Here is a 17680-nt window from a genome sequence, read left to right as displayed (position 1 = left end):
TTAAAACCTTCAACCAGATAAAATTTGCTCCGTTTGGCCAATAGATCGAATATTTCTATACCAAGACATGAGTATAACAAGAATTAAAAAAAAAAAAAAGGGGAACGCGGGGCAAAGCCACAAGGGTCCAAGGGGTGTGAACGTTCATCAGACCAGATAAGCTGTTGTACAAATAATCGTGCCTAAGGCAATATTTCATTTGGTGCATCCCACTTGATCTCCATCCAAAAGTTCATTAATACAGAATTCATGCAAGTTGTCATACATTTTCTTCCACTGCTGAACTATTTGCATGGACCTTCCACATTCATGCTTTAGCCTCTCCACCTCCATTTCTGCTGCGGCAGAAGAACCTTGTCTCTGGTGAAAAGACACAGAATAAAGTTAAGATAATGTTTCAAGAGAATGCAAAGATGGTGCTATTCATCTGCAGGACCAAAATGGGTAATAGAAAATAAGCACAGAATAATATAAAGTAACAATAATCTAAGAAAGATCAAATCCAGGACAATAAAAGAGGATAAAGAACATTTTTAAAATATAAACAATTGAAAACCTGGAAGTCCTCAATATGCTCATCAATTATTCGAGAACTGCAGTATAAAGCATCTTGAGGAATATTGCGAGCAGTGGGGAGACGGATGACAGTCTTATTGTTCAAGCCTTCATCAGTCAGATTGACATATTTATCCAGTGGAGGCGGTAATAAAAACCCATGCCTTCTTGAGGAAGCATTTGAATTTGAGAATGTTCCCAAACTAAGATAGTGAGGTCGTCTAACAACAAGAATATTGTTCACGGGACCTGCATAATGCAGAACAAAGCATCAGTAAAAATAAGAGAACTGAATGTCACAACAACAGATTGTTGGTGTAGTGACAACAATATCTGCTACAGCAATAGCACCACCCAAAAAATGTGAGCCAACATCAAGTAAAAGACCTTTAAAGAGAAGAAGAAAAAGTTATATTTAACAAGCATGGAAAATATTTGCATCTTTGAGCTCTGAATGTTAAGTATTACCCTCAAAATGGTAGGAAACTACAAAAGCATCTGAGATTCTTAAATATAAGGTTGAAATTGAACATCAAGAATACGAAATTACACAACAGCTTCTAAATCAAGAGAGAATTCCACATTATTTTAAGCGAGAAGGAAAAACATGCTAATTCCTTCAAATTGCACTAAAAGAAAATGTATCTTTTGAATATGCTTTAATCTCAATTTTAAGATTTGGCCAATTTAGGTCCAAATACTATACAAATTTCTACCATTTCTAATTAGGATTCAAAACAAACTTATCACTTCCTAAAAGAAAGAGAACAAAGCTTCATGGCAATTCAAGAAAGGTCAATGCAGATAATAGTTGACATTTCTCCTACATTACATATATCTAGCTTTTAATGATGAGTATAGATCTAAGTGCATGTATCCTTCTTGAGAGTTATAAAACAATATATATAAACTGCTATTGCTCCTAGATCAAAGACCAGGTCACCAGAGTTCCTTTAAAGGCAATGCATCAGTTGAAAAATTCTCAATCTTTTATTCTAGTTGAGTGAAAAAAATGACCGGCAACCAATTTTACCAGCACTAAAAAATTGGGAAGTGAGTGAATATTGAAAGATGCGATATTTTGCCACACTGTATAGTTACAAAACAGTATAAACAGGAATGATGCAAAACGCTTCTGTTCCCAAGAACTAAAAAATAATAGGAAAATATAGAAAACCATTACGCAAACCAGGAAGTTACAAGCACAAACACACATATATATAAGGAAAAAAGAAAAAAAAAAAAACCTTTTGCATGTTTGAACATGCGAACAATGTTATGGGTCTTTGGGTCCCAAACTCGAACCATGCCATCCTCCGATCCAGAAAGCAACAAATCTCCTTCTGTACTGTATGCCAAACAAGTGACAGCTCTGCTGTTTCACAGGGGAAGAAAAAGGAGGAAAATTATGAATCTGTAAGTAAAAGGATAAGACAGTTTGATTAAAAAAAAAAAAAGAACCTGTAAGCACTTGATGAAGGATATGCAAAATATTGATCAAAATGTCTCTTTCAAAGTAACCACAAAAACTACGGCATGGATGAGTTGACCAATCGTGCAAAAACTTGTTGAACCAAGAAACAGCCTCCCTAAGCACCTATAAAGAAAGCTACACTTTGTTCTTGAATAATTACTGTAAATCTTGATGCTTTCCTTGTATATTTAATTTATCTTGAGCAGTGGATTTATCCCTCAAAAGTTGCCATTAATATTTAATGTGAAAACTATTGTGGATGAACACATTATCACATTAAATCCCGGCACTTTACTTCCTTTCCTTTTCTTTCTTTCTTTCTTCTTTTAACATAGTTTGCGAATATATTGGATTTTTTTTAAATATATTAATAGAATATTCTATTCATTATTAAGTAGGTAACTACACATTAAAATTTATAGCAAGTGCTTTCACAACAAACATGGCAAGAGATTTGGAGTGTACAGGTTCTCCAACTCCTTTGGGGGAAATGGAAAGATTATAAAATGAAGACACTGTAGTTAAGTGATTTTAAAAAGTCCATGATCAACCTAAATAGCCACTCCAAGGAAATTAGGCACTGGTGGTTCACCGGTTCGGTAAGCTCATTGAACTGGTTGGAAGAGTAATCAGAACAAAACTCACAAAGGCTAAACGCTGCTCACTATGATCCAATGTAACTAATCAAATCAACCTTGGGTAAAAGTCTTATATCCATACCAGCAGACTATTTATGTCGGGAAAAAATAATAACCTCTGTCCACATTGAGCAGATACATTCTATTTTCCACTGATGGACCTCTATATAGAAGAAGGAAAGGTCTAAAGAATTGCAGAAACATCTTTACCTTTAGTAACATAAAACAAACAAAAGCTAATACATCCAAACAGCTTGGTACTATAATCAAATTAGTTACTAATAATTATTCCAATTGCAACTAATTTCAGAGAGTAAGATACATGCAGCAAAAGCAAGTTCAAGAAAATAGCTCACCACTGTTAATCTAGAGGACAACTCAGAAAGATGAAGATAATATTGAACCAAGAAAAAAATGTAAATTGTGAAAAACTATAGAGTAGGCCAGATATAGAAAGGTCCTATTCATTATCCATTAATTTCATGTGACTGCAAGAAAAATGAAAAACCTGCGGTGGGACAATGAACTAATGATATGCATTCCATAACTGCTGCTAGAGGAACTTTCAGCATTAAGTGCAGCAACATAAATATTGCCATCTCTACTGCCAGCATAGAAGACATGTTCAGCAGGGTCCAGTACAACCGCATCAATTACTGAAGGGAATACGATACTTCTCAATAATCTTCCTGTAGATAAACTCCAGACCTAAGGCAATATATAAATAAAGAAGGGTAATTTCAATGTACAATTCTTCTTTCAGATAAGTTAAATACTAGTAGACTATGAAATAGAATAAAATGTTTAACTCCAAAACATTACAAGGTTTTGCTGCTTGATAGCAATAAGTAAGATTTTATAATTGGGATCATTCTTTCTACCAATATCATTTTCTGTAAGATATAAATTTTACCAATGGCACACATCAATTCTCATAGTTTCCTAATATCATCCAATGGCTAAGCGTTAGATTTCCCTCCTTGCTGTCACATGAAACCTCTATAGTTTGTTTGAAATGCTTATCTTGCATGAAAGCTATCTGTCATTTTGAATTTCTAAATATCAAAACATATTACCATTTTGAAATTAATAGTTAATGAAATATCATTTAAAACTCAATGCTCAATTATAGTTTTCTGAATATGATTCTAAAATTGCATATGCAGCTAATTTTTTCAAATAAAAAGCCACACACTCACCTTGCACGTTCGATCCTCAGAAGCTGACACTATAATTGCATTGCATCCCCCACAACCAGTAACAACATCTGTAACACGCAGAGTGTGCTCGGTAAAACTATGCAGATAGAGATGGGTTGCCTGTTGACTTTCATAATCATCAAATATCCTATAAATGGGAGAAAAAAAATTACAGAGGGTCAAACTTAGTAAGTAATAAACAAAACCAATCACAAAGGATTTTATATATCTAATTAAAAAAGGTGGAAAATATTATATGATAGGCAAGTACATTAAAAGAGACCAAACTCTAACACATCCATCCTCAGACCCAGAAATCAGAAGAGACTCATCCTCTGAGAAAACCAAGCATGTAACCGCCCTGTAATGCGCATGCCACTTCTTTAACAATCTACCACTCATAACCTATGTCATAAAATAACAAACTTTTTCTTTAAAAAAAAATACAAAAAGAAAAAGACACCTAGACTAACGCAGATATTTAAATTTACCTCCCATAAATATATATCTCCAGATTGACCTCCACCAACGATATATGTGCCTTCGCTATTAGCCGCAATCGGCTTAATATGCTCAGCCGGAAAGCTTTTCACTTCTACTTGAGGCTGTACAACCGATAATCAAACAAAATATAAAGGTCGCAATAGATAAAATAGATATTATTAGTTGATGCAAATAATCAAATAGTTAATGTGCGACCTTGGACCAGGACCAATAGAGGACGGAGCCTGAAGAAGATGAAGGTTCACGGAGTTGAGAGGAGGCGAGGAAACGGTCTCCCACACAAGCGAGTCCATGTGAAGGTGAGGCGCATGATTTGTAGCGGAGCTGCTCAGCACCTGATTGCAAATCCCAGCAACCGATGCCGGCGTCGGCAATTGATGATGACGCGATTACTAGCTCCATTTGATCTTCCCTGAATAGATAATTGATATTGAGAAGTTTTTGGTTTACATGGAAGAACGGTTCTTGAGCGTTATGCGTCAGGTAAAGTGTAACGGCTGACTTCCAACCGTGGAATTTTAACAGGTAGAGGGTTTAGTAGGGTTTTAACGTAACTTGAGTTGTGTGACACTCGGGGGTAAAAGAAGAAGACATTATAAAACGACTACGTTTGAAGAATCCTTCAGTTTTCTTGTTTAAACATTCAAAGTCGGTTTCGCGGTTCTACTACCATCTGGCAGTTGAAAGTTGCAACCAATGTTAACAATATGTAATGAACTTATATACTTTGTATGAAAGAGGAAATACAAACAATTGTATGCTTCCCAAGAAAATTAATCCATCTAAAAATCCATGAGCATTTAGTTATTGTATAATAATGTATTTAATTGAGAATTGAAATGGAATTAGGATAACTTTCATAAGGGAGATTCCATGGTGCCCACTCACTTGAATCTATCACTTTATAGAGTAAAGACTTTTTCCCTACCAAATAATGGTTTAATAACACTTTTCCACCCAAAACGTTTAAAAATACAACATTTCTACCCAAACATTACGTTCCGTTAACAATTTTCGTTAAATACAATGATATTCATTGTAAAGACAAAAATACCCCCCATCAAAGATCAACAGCCAATCGTCGGCCATTACAAAGTAAAGTTACTCGTGTCTCAACCCAAATTCTGGTCGATTTGGACATCGAAAATTGACCATGTCACCACCATTCAACTCACCGACATCCCCCCACAAAAAACCCCTCTAACCCTCACCCACAATCACTCCCATCTTCTTCTTCTTCATCTCCACTACTCCGCCATTACCAAAGTCGCTCTTCTTCTTCACTATCGTCAGCCTTTTGGCTGCTTCCAGCTTGTTTTGTTCACCAATCACCGCATGAACTCTTCCCCAACTTTGATTGCACCTTCCCCAGCCTCGTTTAACCAAAATTTGATCCAATTCTGCCATTTTCCCACACCCACTCCCCCACCGTACGACTGCCAATCTCAGGCCAAATTGGCCTAATTCTGACACCGTCGGTACCCCTCAACCCCACTATCTTCAAGCCTTTGATAACCTCAACCGTCTTGACCTTTTGAACCCATCGTCGTCGATTGTTGCCCTCCCATTTATGTTATGCGAACATTCACCTTTTTCAACTTATTCGGTCGTCAGAAACCTTCCCGGAGACCACCATTGTGTTCACCAATCAACCCTCACTAAAAACCCTATCATCCTCCACCAAAAACCCTATCATCCTCAACCACAGTAGCCCACCATTCGCCACCCACCAGCCCATTTAGGGTTTCACAATTTTGTCAACTTCTGGTAAAATTGGAGGTCGATTTATTGGTGTTGGTGTTAATTGATTTTGGAAGTGTGTCAATTGTTTAATTGATTTACTGTGATTTTGAGTGGTGCGGTAGGTTAGGGAAGGGGGGATGACAGTGAGTCTATTGATGGGTTTGGAGACGATTTTCAACACTAGGATTGACCAAAAAAGCTTGAATCGCGTTGATCGGTGTTATCGGAATTAGATGTCATTTTTTTAATTGATTACTCTACGCTTAATTATAATGAACCTTTGATCGTCCTCCCTTTTTCAAAACGAAATTTATTAATAGAATTATGCTTTGAGTAGTAAAGTGGTATTTTGAAATATTTTGGGTGGGAAAGTGTCATTAGACCATTATTTGGATGGAAAAAGTTGTTTACTCTACTTTCTATTAGAAACCAAAATGTTCCTCCCCTTATGGGATTGCAAAAGATTGTCAAGGGAAAGGAATTAAAAGAGAATCGAGCGGAGAAGAAAAGAAAACAAAATATACAATATAAACAACCCAGAAGTAGAATTGTGTCAAAAATTAATTTATGGACTTGGCCCAACCCTATTTAATACATATCCAAATTGTGACATGGATCATAAATCCCAAGTAAGTTGATAATATCATAGATGTGATTATTATTATAAATTTGTTTATACATATCTCTAACTACTCTTTTAAATGTATATGTATATGTGATGCTGGACATACCAAAAGACATATCAAAATTCAAATCCAACAAATTTATAATAATAATCACATGTAAGTGATGCATCCCCCAATATATTTTGATAAGTGTGACCACAGTGTTGAGATTTGGTTGAGATATTGTTCAAGCTAATGTTATATAAGTGTGCCCATCCGAAAGTCTATGGTTACAGTACATCATATGTTTAGTCATATAGTTGTAAGAACAATATCAATACACACATCACTATGACTATTGCCATAACCTAAAGAACTATCATACATGATACCTTTTTAAGCCATTTTTAATAGCTAACTTGAATGACCGAAGGAAAAACCATACATCACTTTCACCATCCAACGATGTGCCACAACATGAGAAAATCACACAAGAGATCTGACTATATCTCATGTGCGTGATCTCATCTGCCTAGCAAGAAACATACTCTCTTTCTCTATCTTTCGATTTGTTTATGCCTTCTATAGAAAAATTATTGAATTTCACATGATCCCTGCTTAGCAAAGGGATCAGATTTGGCTTTGATATGTTTATGAATCCAAAAGAAACTTATTTTTGTGGCTTTATAAAGGTTAACATATTTCTATGTAGAGATGGATGTAACCTCAAAGACAAGAAACCCTATAAAGAAGCAAACAACAGAAAGTCAGCATAACTTTCCTTTGCCAATTTTCCAAACCTTCATCCTTGGCTTCCTTATGAATAAAGAGGAGCCAAGCACATCAACACAGCCAAAAAAATCACGATCCTTTCCATTACAGCGAAAAAAGGAAAAAAACATATTATAGCAAAATCCAACTACCTAAATCGGCATCAATAAGGAACCAAAATGAACAAAATCCTATCAGAATTGAGAGGAGACTTCCCAACTCAAAATACAGTTAGGAGGGGAAATGCCCACATAATATCAATATTGGCCCTTATATAAATATTCATCACCACTGGCAACCATTACTGCCATGACCACATAATATTGATAATGATCCTAATCAATCTCCAACTCATCATTTTTACCAACCGCACATGAAATCCCTAAACTATTAACTTTGCACAGTATGTGGAACAAGATTAGCTCTATGCCAAAGAAGATTTTCAACACCTTTTATATACACTTTTTGCTATTTTATTGAAGATATAATTGAAGTAAAAGGTGCATTCAACAACATTAGTTTTTCGTAGTGATTGAAAAATATCTACATGAAAATAATTGCAAGGGATTGTTTGATGGACTTGACCGATAAGGAAGCAAGTTGGTGAAACGGGAGGAAGGGAAAGGGTGAGATTCAGGAACATTGTGGTTATGATATATGAGAATTGTAGAAGATCTGAAGTTTCATGCATGATAAGGAGAGCTAAACCTCAAGTCTATGTTAAATCAACGGCAAGATGATTCAATGGGTTCAGCAAACTTGCATTCCTCTTTTTGACTACATGGAAATCTATAATATTATGAATTAAAGAATTTTAAACAATGAGATTGAGTCAGCAGCAAAAGGGAAAGCAGAAAAATAAAAAATAAAAAATAATATGCAATGATTTCTCACAAATTGGATGCCAAGGGGTATTCTCACTTTGATAGAGCATTTGGGTATTTAAATAGATCACAACCAAGCTAAACCTAACCCACATCACACATTATGATCAAGCAAAACTAATAATATAATGGAGATAGAACTAATCAATCATCAGCTGATGATCTTCACATGGAGGCTTATATTGACTACACAAGCACACTGAAAACATATTCTCATTGATTTCTTTACATCAAAGCACCAGTTTAAATTTCAGTTTTTCCTAGTATCTCATTGAGTTCTTTACAGCTCAATCATCAATCAAAACCAACAAAACATGATGAACATAAACCAAATAAACACAATAACTTACGATAACAACGGCAAATGGCTTCAACGAAGAAGAAGAACGGCAGATGAGGAACGAAGACGAAGAAGTGAACAATGGCAGATGGCTTCAATGGATGTTTGCTACTTATTTTGTTTTTTAAAACTTTTTTGGGACCCTAAATTTTTAAACCTGAATTTTTTTTTAAAATTTTTTTATTTGCCTCATATGTCACTGGACGGTCGTCTATCTAATAGGGATGCCAATCCATTGAATATGGACGCCGGTCATTGAATATGGGTGGGCGTCCATTATTATTGTTTTATAATTTCATAATTTAAACTATGTAAATGGACTCCGAGTCCATATAATATGGATGGGAGTCCATTATTATTTTCGTATGAGATAGATGGATGAGAGGCCATTTGAAATGGACGATCGTCCAACAATCATAGATGCTCATCCATATTTGATGAACGACCGTTCATTTAGTGTGTGCAACGTGGCTGTGTCTACTCGGATGACACGTCCCTCGGTACAAAAATTCGGTGTCAACATTCAATGTCTATAGTATTATTTTCGATGTCAAGATCGACTAGAAAAGCTTGAATCGGGTTGATCGATGTCGTCAGAATCAGATGTCATTTTGTTAATTGATCGTCCTACCCTTACTTGTAATGAACTTTTGATCATTCTACATTTCTTCACAATGAAATTTATTAATAGAATTGTGCTTTGAGTAGTAAAGTTGTATTTTGAAATATTTTGGGTGGGATAGTTTCATTAGACTATTATTTGTATTATTTGGATGGAAAAAGTCGTTTACTCTACTTTCTATTAGAAACCTAAATGTTCCTTCCCTTATGGGATTGCAAAAGATTGTCAAAGGAAAAGAATTAAAAGAGAATCGTGCGGGGAAGTAAAAAAATATATACAATATAAACAACCCAGAAGTAGAATCGTGTCAAAAATTAATTTATGAACTTGGCCTAACCCTTTTTAATACATATTCAAATTGTGACATGGATCATAAATCCTAAGTAAGTTGATGAGATCATAGATGTGATTATTATTATAAATTTGTGGGGTTTTGCCTAATTCATAAAGACAAAGGCAAAAGTGTAAATTAATTAAAACAAGAAAAACGAGGGATGTGTATGTTAGAGGCCCATTAAAGGCCCAGTAACAGACGGAGGATAAACAAAAATAATAATAATTGGTCAATAAAGTGGTATTCAAGATCAAGAAGCTGCTAAACGAAGCAAGTAAACATGTGTTTTGAAATAAAAATAGACCCTTTTACTTTTGTGGTCCAATACGGCTGTTAAGCAACCTACAATCACCTTCCTTAAAGCATCTTTACCGGATGATCCGTATCCACTTTTAAGACCCAAAATCACCCACTTTCCCCTCTTCTGTCTTGGACTAGACGTAGCCTTCTACTACACCACACGTGCACTTTGGACTCACGTGACACACCTTAAAAAAGACAAACCCTAGGGAAGCCTCTTTATTTATTTATTAAAAACTGTTTCTTTTCATCATTTCACACGACAAAGATATTCTAGGTAATACAATATTCCAACTTTATATCACTCTGTTACTCTATATATTCTAAGTTGCAACTCTACACTGACTTAAATAGACATTTCCAAACTTGCTTTCATTCGTCTGTGTGTCGCAGCAGGAGTTATTAACTCGCATAAACCAACAGGACTCAAGAAAAGCAAAAACAAACGAAACCAGTAAAAATGGTTAGTCAAACTTTATGGGAAACTTTACTTGTATGGGGATGTTGGACAAAGTGAGCAGCAAAAGAGATGGGGTTTTTGGGACATTATTTATCTACCAGTCAAGGCGCTTTCTCTCTTTTTCTGGTTATCGTCTGGAAGAAGGAAAAGAAAGCTTGGAATTAGAGAAAAAAGATAAAGGGAGAGGAATTCAAAGAGAGTTTTGAAAATGTGGATCAAATAAGGAAAAGTCAAGGTTTCTGCTCCTCTCTGAAGAAGAAGTATAGAAGCATTGATAGATACATTTCAAACCACATTTTTCGTCTGTTCTCTATTATTTCGCTGTCATCGAATTTCCCACTTTACTTTATTTTTCTAAAATCTGAAGCTTTGTATTTGCTTTTCTTTTTCTTTTTTTTTTTTTCAAAAAATTATTTTTTCTCTTGACTGACAGTTCATAGAAACGAGAAATAGAGATTATAACCTTCATCAAACGATATGATAACCTTCTTTTTCCTAAATAATAGTGTGCTGTCTTTTTGACAATAATAGTTGATGATAATAATCATAATGACACTACTAATAAGTAGGCTGTTAAGCAACGAATTATCATTTGGTGTCAGCTGCTTATTTATTTTAATTAATTTAAAAGCCTTTGAGAATTAACAGGTGAAGTATTTTGAAAAGCCCGGTTGTACACTTGTTGCAGTTGTACGTATGATTCATTAATGGGACTAATCAGAGAAAGCCCTAGAGGGACATTGTTCAGGAACCAGGAACCAGCCATAGCCTGAAGCCCTACTCAGCTTTTTTTATGTAATACAACTGAAAGGAAGTAAGTCATCAGCAAATTAACACAAACTCTCTCTCTCTCTCTCTCTCTCCTGCATTAATGTAACTGAAACATACAGACATCAAAATCATGAAGAAAGGAAAAGTAGATGAAGATGAAGAACAAATCTGAACAATAGCAATAAATTGCACCAATGAAATAGACGAACATCAAAAAGAGTAAGATGGTGTTGGCGATTTAATTTAAACTTGCTTTTGATAACACATAAAATTTATAGCAAGTGCTTCACAACAAAACATGGCAAGAGATTTGGAGTGTACAGGTTCTCCAACTCCTTTGGGGGAAATGGAAAGATATAAAATGAAGACACTGTAGTTAAGTGATTTTAAAAAGTCCAGATCAAACTAAATAGCCACTCCAAGGAAATAGGCACTGGTGGTTCACGGTCGGTAAGCCATTGAACTGGTTGGAAGAGTAATCAGAACAAAACTCACAAAGGCTAACGCTGCTACTATGATCCAATGTAACTAATCAAATCAACCTTGGTAAAGTCTATATCCATACCAGCAGACTATTTATGTCGGGAAAAAAAAACCTCTGTCCACATTGAGCAGATACATTCTATTTTCCACTGATGGACCTCTATATAGAAGAAGGAAAGGTCTAAAGAATTGCAGAAACATTCTACTTTAGTAACATAAACAAACAAAAGCTAATACATCCAAACAGCTTGGTACTATAATCAAATTAGTTACTAATAATTATTCCAATTGCAACTAATTTCAGAGAGTAGATACAGCAGCAAAAGCAAATTCAAGAAAATAGCTCACCACTGTAATCTAGAGGACAACTCAGAAAGATGAAGATAATATTGAACCAAAAAAAATGTAAATTGTGAAAAACTATAGAGTAGGCCAGATATAGAAAGGTCCTATTCATTATCCATTATTTATATGACTGTAAGAAAATGAAAACTGCGGTGGACATGAACTAATGAATGCATCCATAAGCTGCTAGAGGAAATTTCAGCATTAAGTGCAGCAACATAAATATTGCCATCTCTACTGCCAGCATAGAAGACATGTTCAGCAGGGTCCAGTACAACCGCATCAATTACTGAAGGGAATAGATACTTCTCAATAATCTTCCTGTAGATAAACTCCAGACCTAAGGCAATATATAAATAAAAAGGGTAATTTCAATTACAATTCTTCTTTCAGATAAGTAAATACTAGTGACTATGAAATAGAATAAAATGTTTAACACAAAACATACAAGGTTTTGCTGCTTGATAGCAATAAGTAAGATTTATAATTGGGATCTTCTTTCTACCAATATCATTTCTGCTAGATATAAATTTACCAATGGCAACATCAATCTCATAGTTTCCTAATATCATCCAATGGCTAAGCATTAGATTTCCCTCCTTGCTGCTTGATAGCAATAAGTAAGATTTTATAATTGGGATCATCCTTCTACCAATATCATTTCTGCTAAGATATAAATTTTACCAGTGGAAATCAATTCTCATAGTTTCCTAATATCATCCAATGGTAAGTTAGATTTCCTCCTTGCTGTCACATGAAACTCTATAGTTGTTGAAATGCTATCTTGCATGAAGATACTGTCATTTGAATTTCTAATATCAAAACATATTCCATTTTGAAATTAATAGTTAATGAAAATCATTAAAACTCAATGCTCAATTATAGTTTCTGAATATGATTCTAAAATTGCATATGCACTATTTTTTCAAATAAAAAGCCACACACTACCTTGCACGTTCGATCCTCAGAAGCTGACACTATAATTGCATTGCATCCCCCACAACCAGTAACAACATCTGTAACACGCAGAGTGTGCTTGGTAAAACTATGCAGATAGAGATGGGTTGCCTGTTGACTTTCATAATCATCAAATACCTAAAGGGAGAAAAAAATTACAGAGGGTCAAACTTAGTAAGTAATAAACAAAACCAATCACAAAGGATTTTATATATCTAATTAAAAAAGGTGGAAAATATTAATGATAGGCAAGTACATTAAAGAGACACAACTCTAACACATCCATCCTCAGACCCAGAAATCAGAGAGAATCATCCTCTGAGAAAACCAAGCATGTAACGCCCTGTAATGCGCATGCCACTTCTTAACAATCTACCACTCATAACCTAGTCATAAAATAACAAACTTTTCTTTAAAAAATACAAAAGAAAAAAGACACCTAGACTAAAGCAGATATTTAAATTTACCTCCCATAAATATATATCCAGATGACTCCACCAACGATATATGTGCCTTCGCTATTAGCCGCAATCGGCCTAATATGCTCAGCCGGAAAGCTTTCATTCTACTTGAGGCTGTACAACCGATAATCAACAAAAAATAAAGGTCGCAATAGATAAAATAGATAATTAGTTGATGCAAATAATCAAAAGTTAATGTGCGACTTGGACCAGGACCAATAGAGGACGGAGCCTGAAGAAGATGAAGGTTCACGGAGTTGAGAGGAGGCGAGGGAACGGTCTCCCACACAAGCGAGTCCATGTGAAGGTGAGGCGCATGATTTGTAGCGGAGTGCTCAGCACCGATTGCAAATCCCAGCAACCATGCGCGTCGGCAATTGATGATGACGCGATTACTAGCTCCATTTGATCTTCCTGAATAGATAATTGAAATGAGAAGTTTTTGGTTTACATGGAAGAACGGTTCTGAGCGTTATGCGTCAGGTAAAGTGTAACGGCTGACTTCCAACCGTGGAATTTTAACAGGTAGAGGGTTTAGTAGGTGTTTTAAAGTAACTTGAGGTGTGTGACACTCGGGGGTAAAAGAGAAGACATTATAAAACGCTACGTTTGAAGAAACTTCAGTTTTCTTTTTAAAAATTCAAAGTCGGTTTCGCGGTTCTACTACCATCTGCAGTTGAAAGTTGCAACCAATGTTAACAATATGTAAGAACTTATAACTTTGTAGAAAGAGGAAAACAAACAATTGTTATGCTTCCCAAGAAAATTAATCCATCTAAAATCATGGCATTTAGTTATTGTATATAATGTATTTAATGAGAATTGAAATGGAATTAGGATACTTTCATAAGGGAGATTCCATGGTGCCCACTCACTTGAATCTATACTTTTAGAGTAAAGACTTTTTCCATACCAAATAATGGTTTAATAACATTTTCCACCCAAAACGTTTAAAAAAACAATTAACCCAAACGTTACGTTCCGTTAACAATTTCGTTAAATAAATGATATTATTGTAAAGAAAAAATACCCCCATCAAAGATCAACCGCAATCGTCGGCCATTCAAAGAAAGTTCTCGTGTCTCAACCAAATTTGGTGATTTGACATCGAAATTGACATGTACCACCATTCAAACCACACATCCCCCCACAAAAACCCTCTAACCCTCCCCACAATCACTCCCATCTTCTTCTTCTTCATTCTCACTACTCCGCCATTACCAAAGTCGCTCTTCTTCTTCACTATCGTGGCCTTTTGGCTGCTTCAGCTTGTTTTGTTCACCAATCACGACAGAACTCTTCCCCAACTGATTGCACCTTCCCACTCGTACCATTGCCTCTGCTTACTCGTCGATGCCAATTAGGCCAATGGCCTAATTTGACACGTCGGTACCCTCACCCCACTATCTTCAAGCCTTTGATAACCTCAACCGTCTTGCCTTTTGAACCCATCGTCGCGATTGTTGCCCTCCCATTTTGTTATGCGAACATTCCCTTTTTCAACTTATTCGGTGTCGGAAACCTTCCGAGACCACCATTGTGTTCACCAATCAACCCTCACTAAAACCATCATCCTCCACCAAAAACCCTATCATCCTCAACCACAGTAGCCCGTGCCACCCACACCTTACTAGGGTTTCACAATTTTGTCACTTTGGTAAAATTGGAGGTGATTTTGGTGTTGGTGTTAATTGATTTTGGAAGTGGTGTCATGTGTAATTGATTGCTGTGATTTTGAGGGTGGGGAGGTAGGGTTGAAGGGGGGATGACGTGAGTCTATTGATGGTTTGGAGACGATTTTCACACAAGGATTGACCAAAAAGCTTGAATGCGTTGATGGTGTTTCGGAATTAGATGTCATTTTTTATTGATTACTCTACCTTACTTATAATGAACTTTGATCGTCCTCCCTTTTTCAAAACGAAATTTATAATAGAATTATGCTTTGAGTAGTAAAGTGGTATTTTAAAATTTTGGGTGGGAAAGTGTCATTAGACCATTATTTGGTGGAAAAAGTTGTACTCTACTTTCTATTAGAAACCAAATGTTCCTGGGATTGAAAAGATTGTCAAGGGAAGGAATTTAAAGAGAATCGGCGGGAAGAAAAGAAAACAAATATACAATTAAACAACCCAGAAGTAGAATTGTGTCAAAAATTAATTTATGGACTTGGCCCACCCTATTTAATACATATCCAAATTGTGACATGGATCAAAATCCCAAGTAATTGTAAATCATGATGGATTATTATTATAAATTTGTTTTTACATATCTCAACTACTCTTTTAAAATTAATATATGTGATCTGGACATACAAAAGACATATCAAAATTCAAATCCACAAATTATAATAATAATCACATGTAAGTGATGCATCCCCAATATATTTTGATAAGTGTGACCCAGTGTTGAGATTTGGTTGAGATATGTTTCAAGCTATGTTATATAAGTGTGCCCATCCGAAAGCTATGGACATACATCATATGTTTAGTCATATAGTTGTAGAAACAATATCAATACAAAAATCACTATGCTATTGCATACCTAAAGAACACATACATGATACCTTTTTAAAGCCATTTTTAATAGCTAACTTGAATGACCGAAGGAAAAACCCACATCACTTTCACCATCCACGATGTGCCAAACAGAGAAAATCACACAAGAGATCTGACATATCTCATGTGCGTGATCTTATCTGCTAGAAGAAACATACTCTCTTCTCTATCTTTCGATTTGTTTATGTCTTCTATAGAAAAATTATGATTTACATGATCCCTGCTTAGCAAAGGGATAGATTTGGCTTTGATATGTTATGAAATCCAAAGAAACTTATTTTTGTGGCTTTATAAAGGTTAACTATTTCTATGTAGAGATGGATGTAACCTCAAAGACAAGAAACCCTATAAAGAAGCAAACAAAGAAAGTCAGCATAACTTCCTTTGCCAATTTTCCAAACCTTCATCCTGGTTCCTTATGATAAAGAGGAGCCAAGCACATCAACACAGCCAAAAAAATCAGATCCTTTCATTACAGCGAAAAAAGGAAAAAACATATTATAGCAAAATCCAACTACTAAATCGGCATCTAAGGAACCAAATGAACAAAATCCTATCCGAATTGAGAGGAGGCTTCCCAACTAAAATAGTTAGGAGGGGAATGCCCACATAATATCAATATTGGCCCTTATATAAATATTCATCACCACTGGCAACCATACTGGCATGACCACATAATATGATAATGACCTAATCAATCTCCAACTCATCTTTTTACCAACCGCACATGAAATCCCAACTATTAACTTTGCAAGTATGGGAACAAGAAGCTCTAGCCAAAGAAGATTTTCAACACCTTTATATACATTTTTGCTATTTTATTGAAGATATAATTGAAAGTCTAAAAGGTGCATCAACAACATTAGTTTTTCTAGTGATTGAAAATATCTACATGAAAATATTGCAAGGGATTGTTTGATGGACTTGACCGATAAGGAACAAGTTGGTGAAACGGGAGGAGGGAAAGGGTGAGATTCAGGAACATTGTGGTTAGATATATGAGAATTGTAGAAGATCTGAAGTTTCATGCATGATAAGGAGAGCTAAACTCAGTCTATGTTAAATCAACGCAAGATATCAATGGGTTCAGAAACTTGCATTCCTCTTTTTGACTACATGGAAATCATAATATTATGAATAAAGAATTTAAACAATGAGATTGAGTCAGCAGCAAAAGGGAAAGCAGAAAATAAAAAATAAAAAATATATGCAATGATTTCTCACAAATTGGATGCCAAGGGGTATTCTCACTTGATAGAGCATTTGGGTATTTAAATAGATCACAACCAAGCAAACTAACCCAATCACACATTTGACAAGCAAAACTAATAATAAATGGAGATAGAACTAATCAATCATCAGCTGAGATCTTCACAGGAGGCTTATATTGACTACACAAGCCACTGAAAACATATTCTCATTTTTCTTTACATCAAAGCACCAGTTTAAATTTCTTTTTTAGTATCTCTGAGTTCTTTACAGCTCAATCATCAATCACAAAACAACAAAACTGATAATGAAACCAAATAAACACAATAACTTACGATAACAACGGCAAATGGCTTCAACGAAGAAGAAGAACGAGATGAGGAACGAAGACGAAGAAGGGCAAGGCGATGGCTTCAAGATGTTTGCTACTATTTTTTTTAAAACTTTTTTGGGACCCTAATGTAAAA

General features: G+C 35.3%; 1 protein-coding gene and 1 pseudogene across 2 annotated transcripts; both read right to left on the bottom strand.

The window, feature by feature from the left end:
- Positions 1–143: 143 nt before the first annotated feature.
- LOC116125648 (protein ROOT INITIATION DEFECTIVE 3-like) lies at positions 144–5038 on the bottom strand. Of its 2 annotated transcripts, none has more exons than XM_031411369.1 (8): positions 4566–5038; positions 4358–4471; positions 4138–4271; positions 3867–4014; positions 3176–3375; positions 1803–1927; positions 557–804; positions 144–360 (listed from the first exon to the last, which is right to left on the bottom strand). In XM_031411369.1, the coding sequence occupies exons 1-8, from the start codon at positions 4770–4772 to the stop codon at positions 196–198; spliced, it is 1341 nt and encodes a 446-aa protein (XP_031267229.1). In that variant the 5' UTR covers positions 4773–5038; the 3' UTR covers positions 144–195. The 2 variants fall into 2 exon arrangements, with proteins under 2 accessions (XP_031267229.1, XP_031267227.1); XM_031411367.1 differs by having other exon boundaries at positions 145–360; positions 1803–1930; positions 4566–5037.
- A 7112-nt stretch (positions 5039–12150) lies between these two features.
- On the bottom strand, positions 12151–13851 carry LOC116125613 (annotated as a pseudogene).
- Between the last annotated feature and the right edge of the window lie 3829 nt (positions 13852–17680).

The sequence above is a fragment of the Pistacia vera genome, unplaced genomic scaffold (assembly GCF_008641045.1).
Source record: "Pistacia vera cultivar Batoury unplaced genomic scaffold, PisVer_v2 Contig169, whole genome shotgun sequence".
Lineage (NCBI taxonomy): Eukaryota > Viridiplantae > Streptophyta > Magnoliopsida > Sapindales > Anacardiaceae > Pistacia > Pistacia vera.
Note: the sequence above shows the minus strand (reverse complement) of the source record. Positions and strands in the feature narration are given on the sequence as shown.

What these genes read in the sequence shown, in the direction of transcription:
- LOC116125648 (XM_031411367.1), bottom strand. Translation starts at nt 4,772, where the DNA reads ATGGAGCTAGTAATCGCGTCATCATCAATTGCCGACGCCGGCATCGGT. An exon ending in AGAGTTTGGTCTCTTTTAAT is followed by an intron (nt 4,015 to 4,137) that starts GTACTTGCCTAT and finishes TCCCATTTATAG; the next exon opens with GATATTTGATGATTATGAAA. An exon ending in CATGTTCAAACATGCAAAAG is followed by an intron (nt 805 to 1,802) that starts GTTTTTTTTTTT and finishes TGCATTATGCAG; the next exon opens with GTCCCGTGAACAATATTCTT.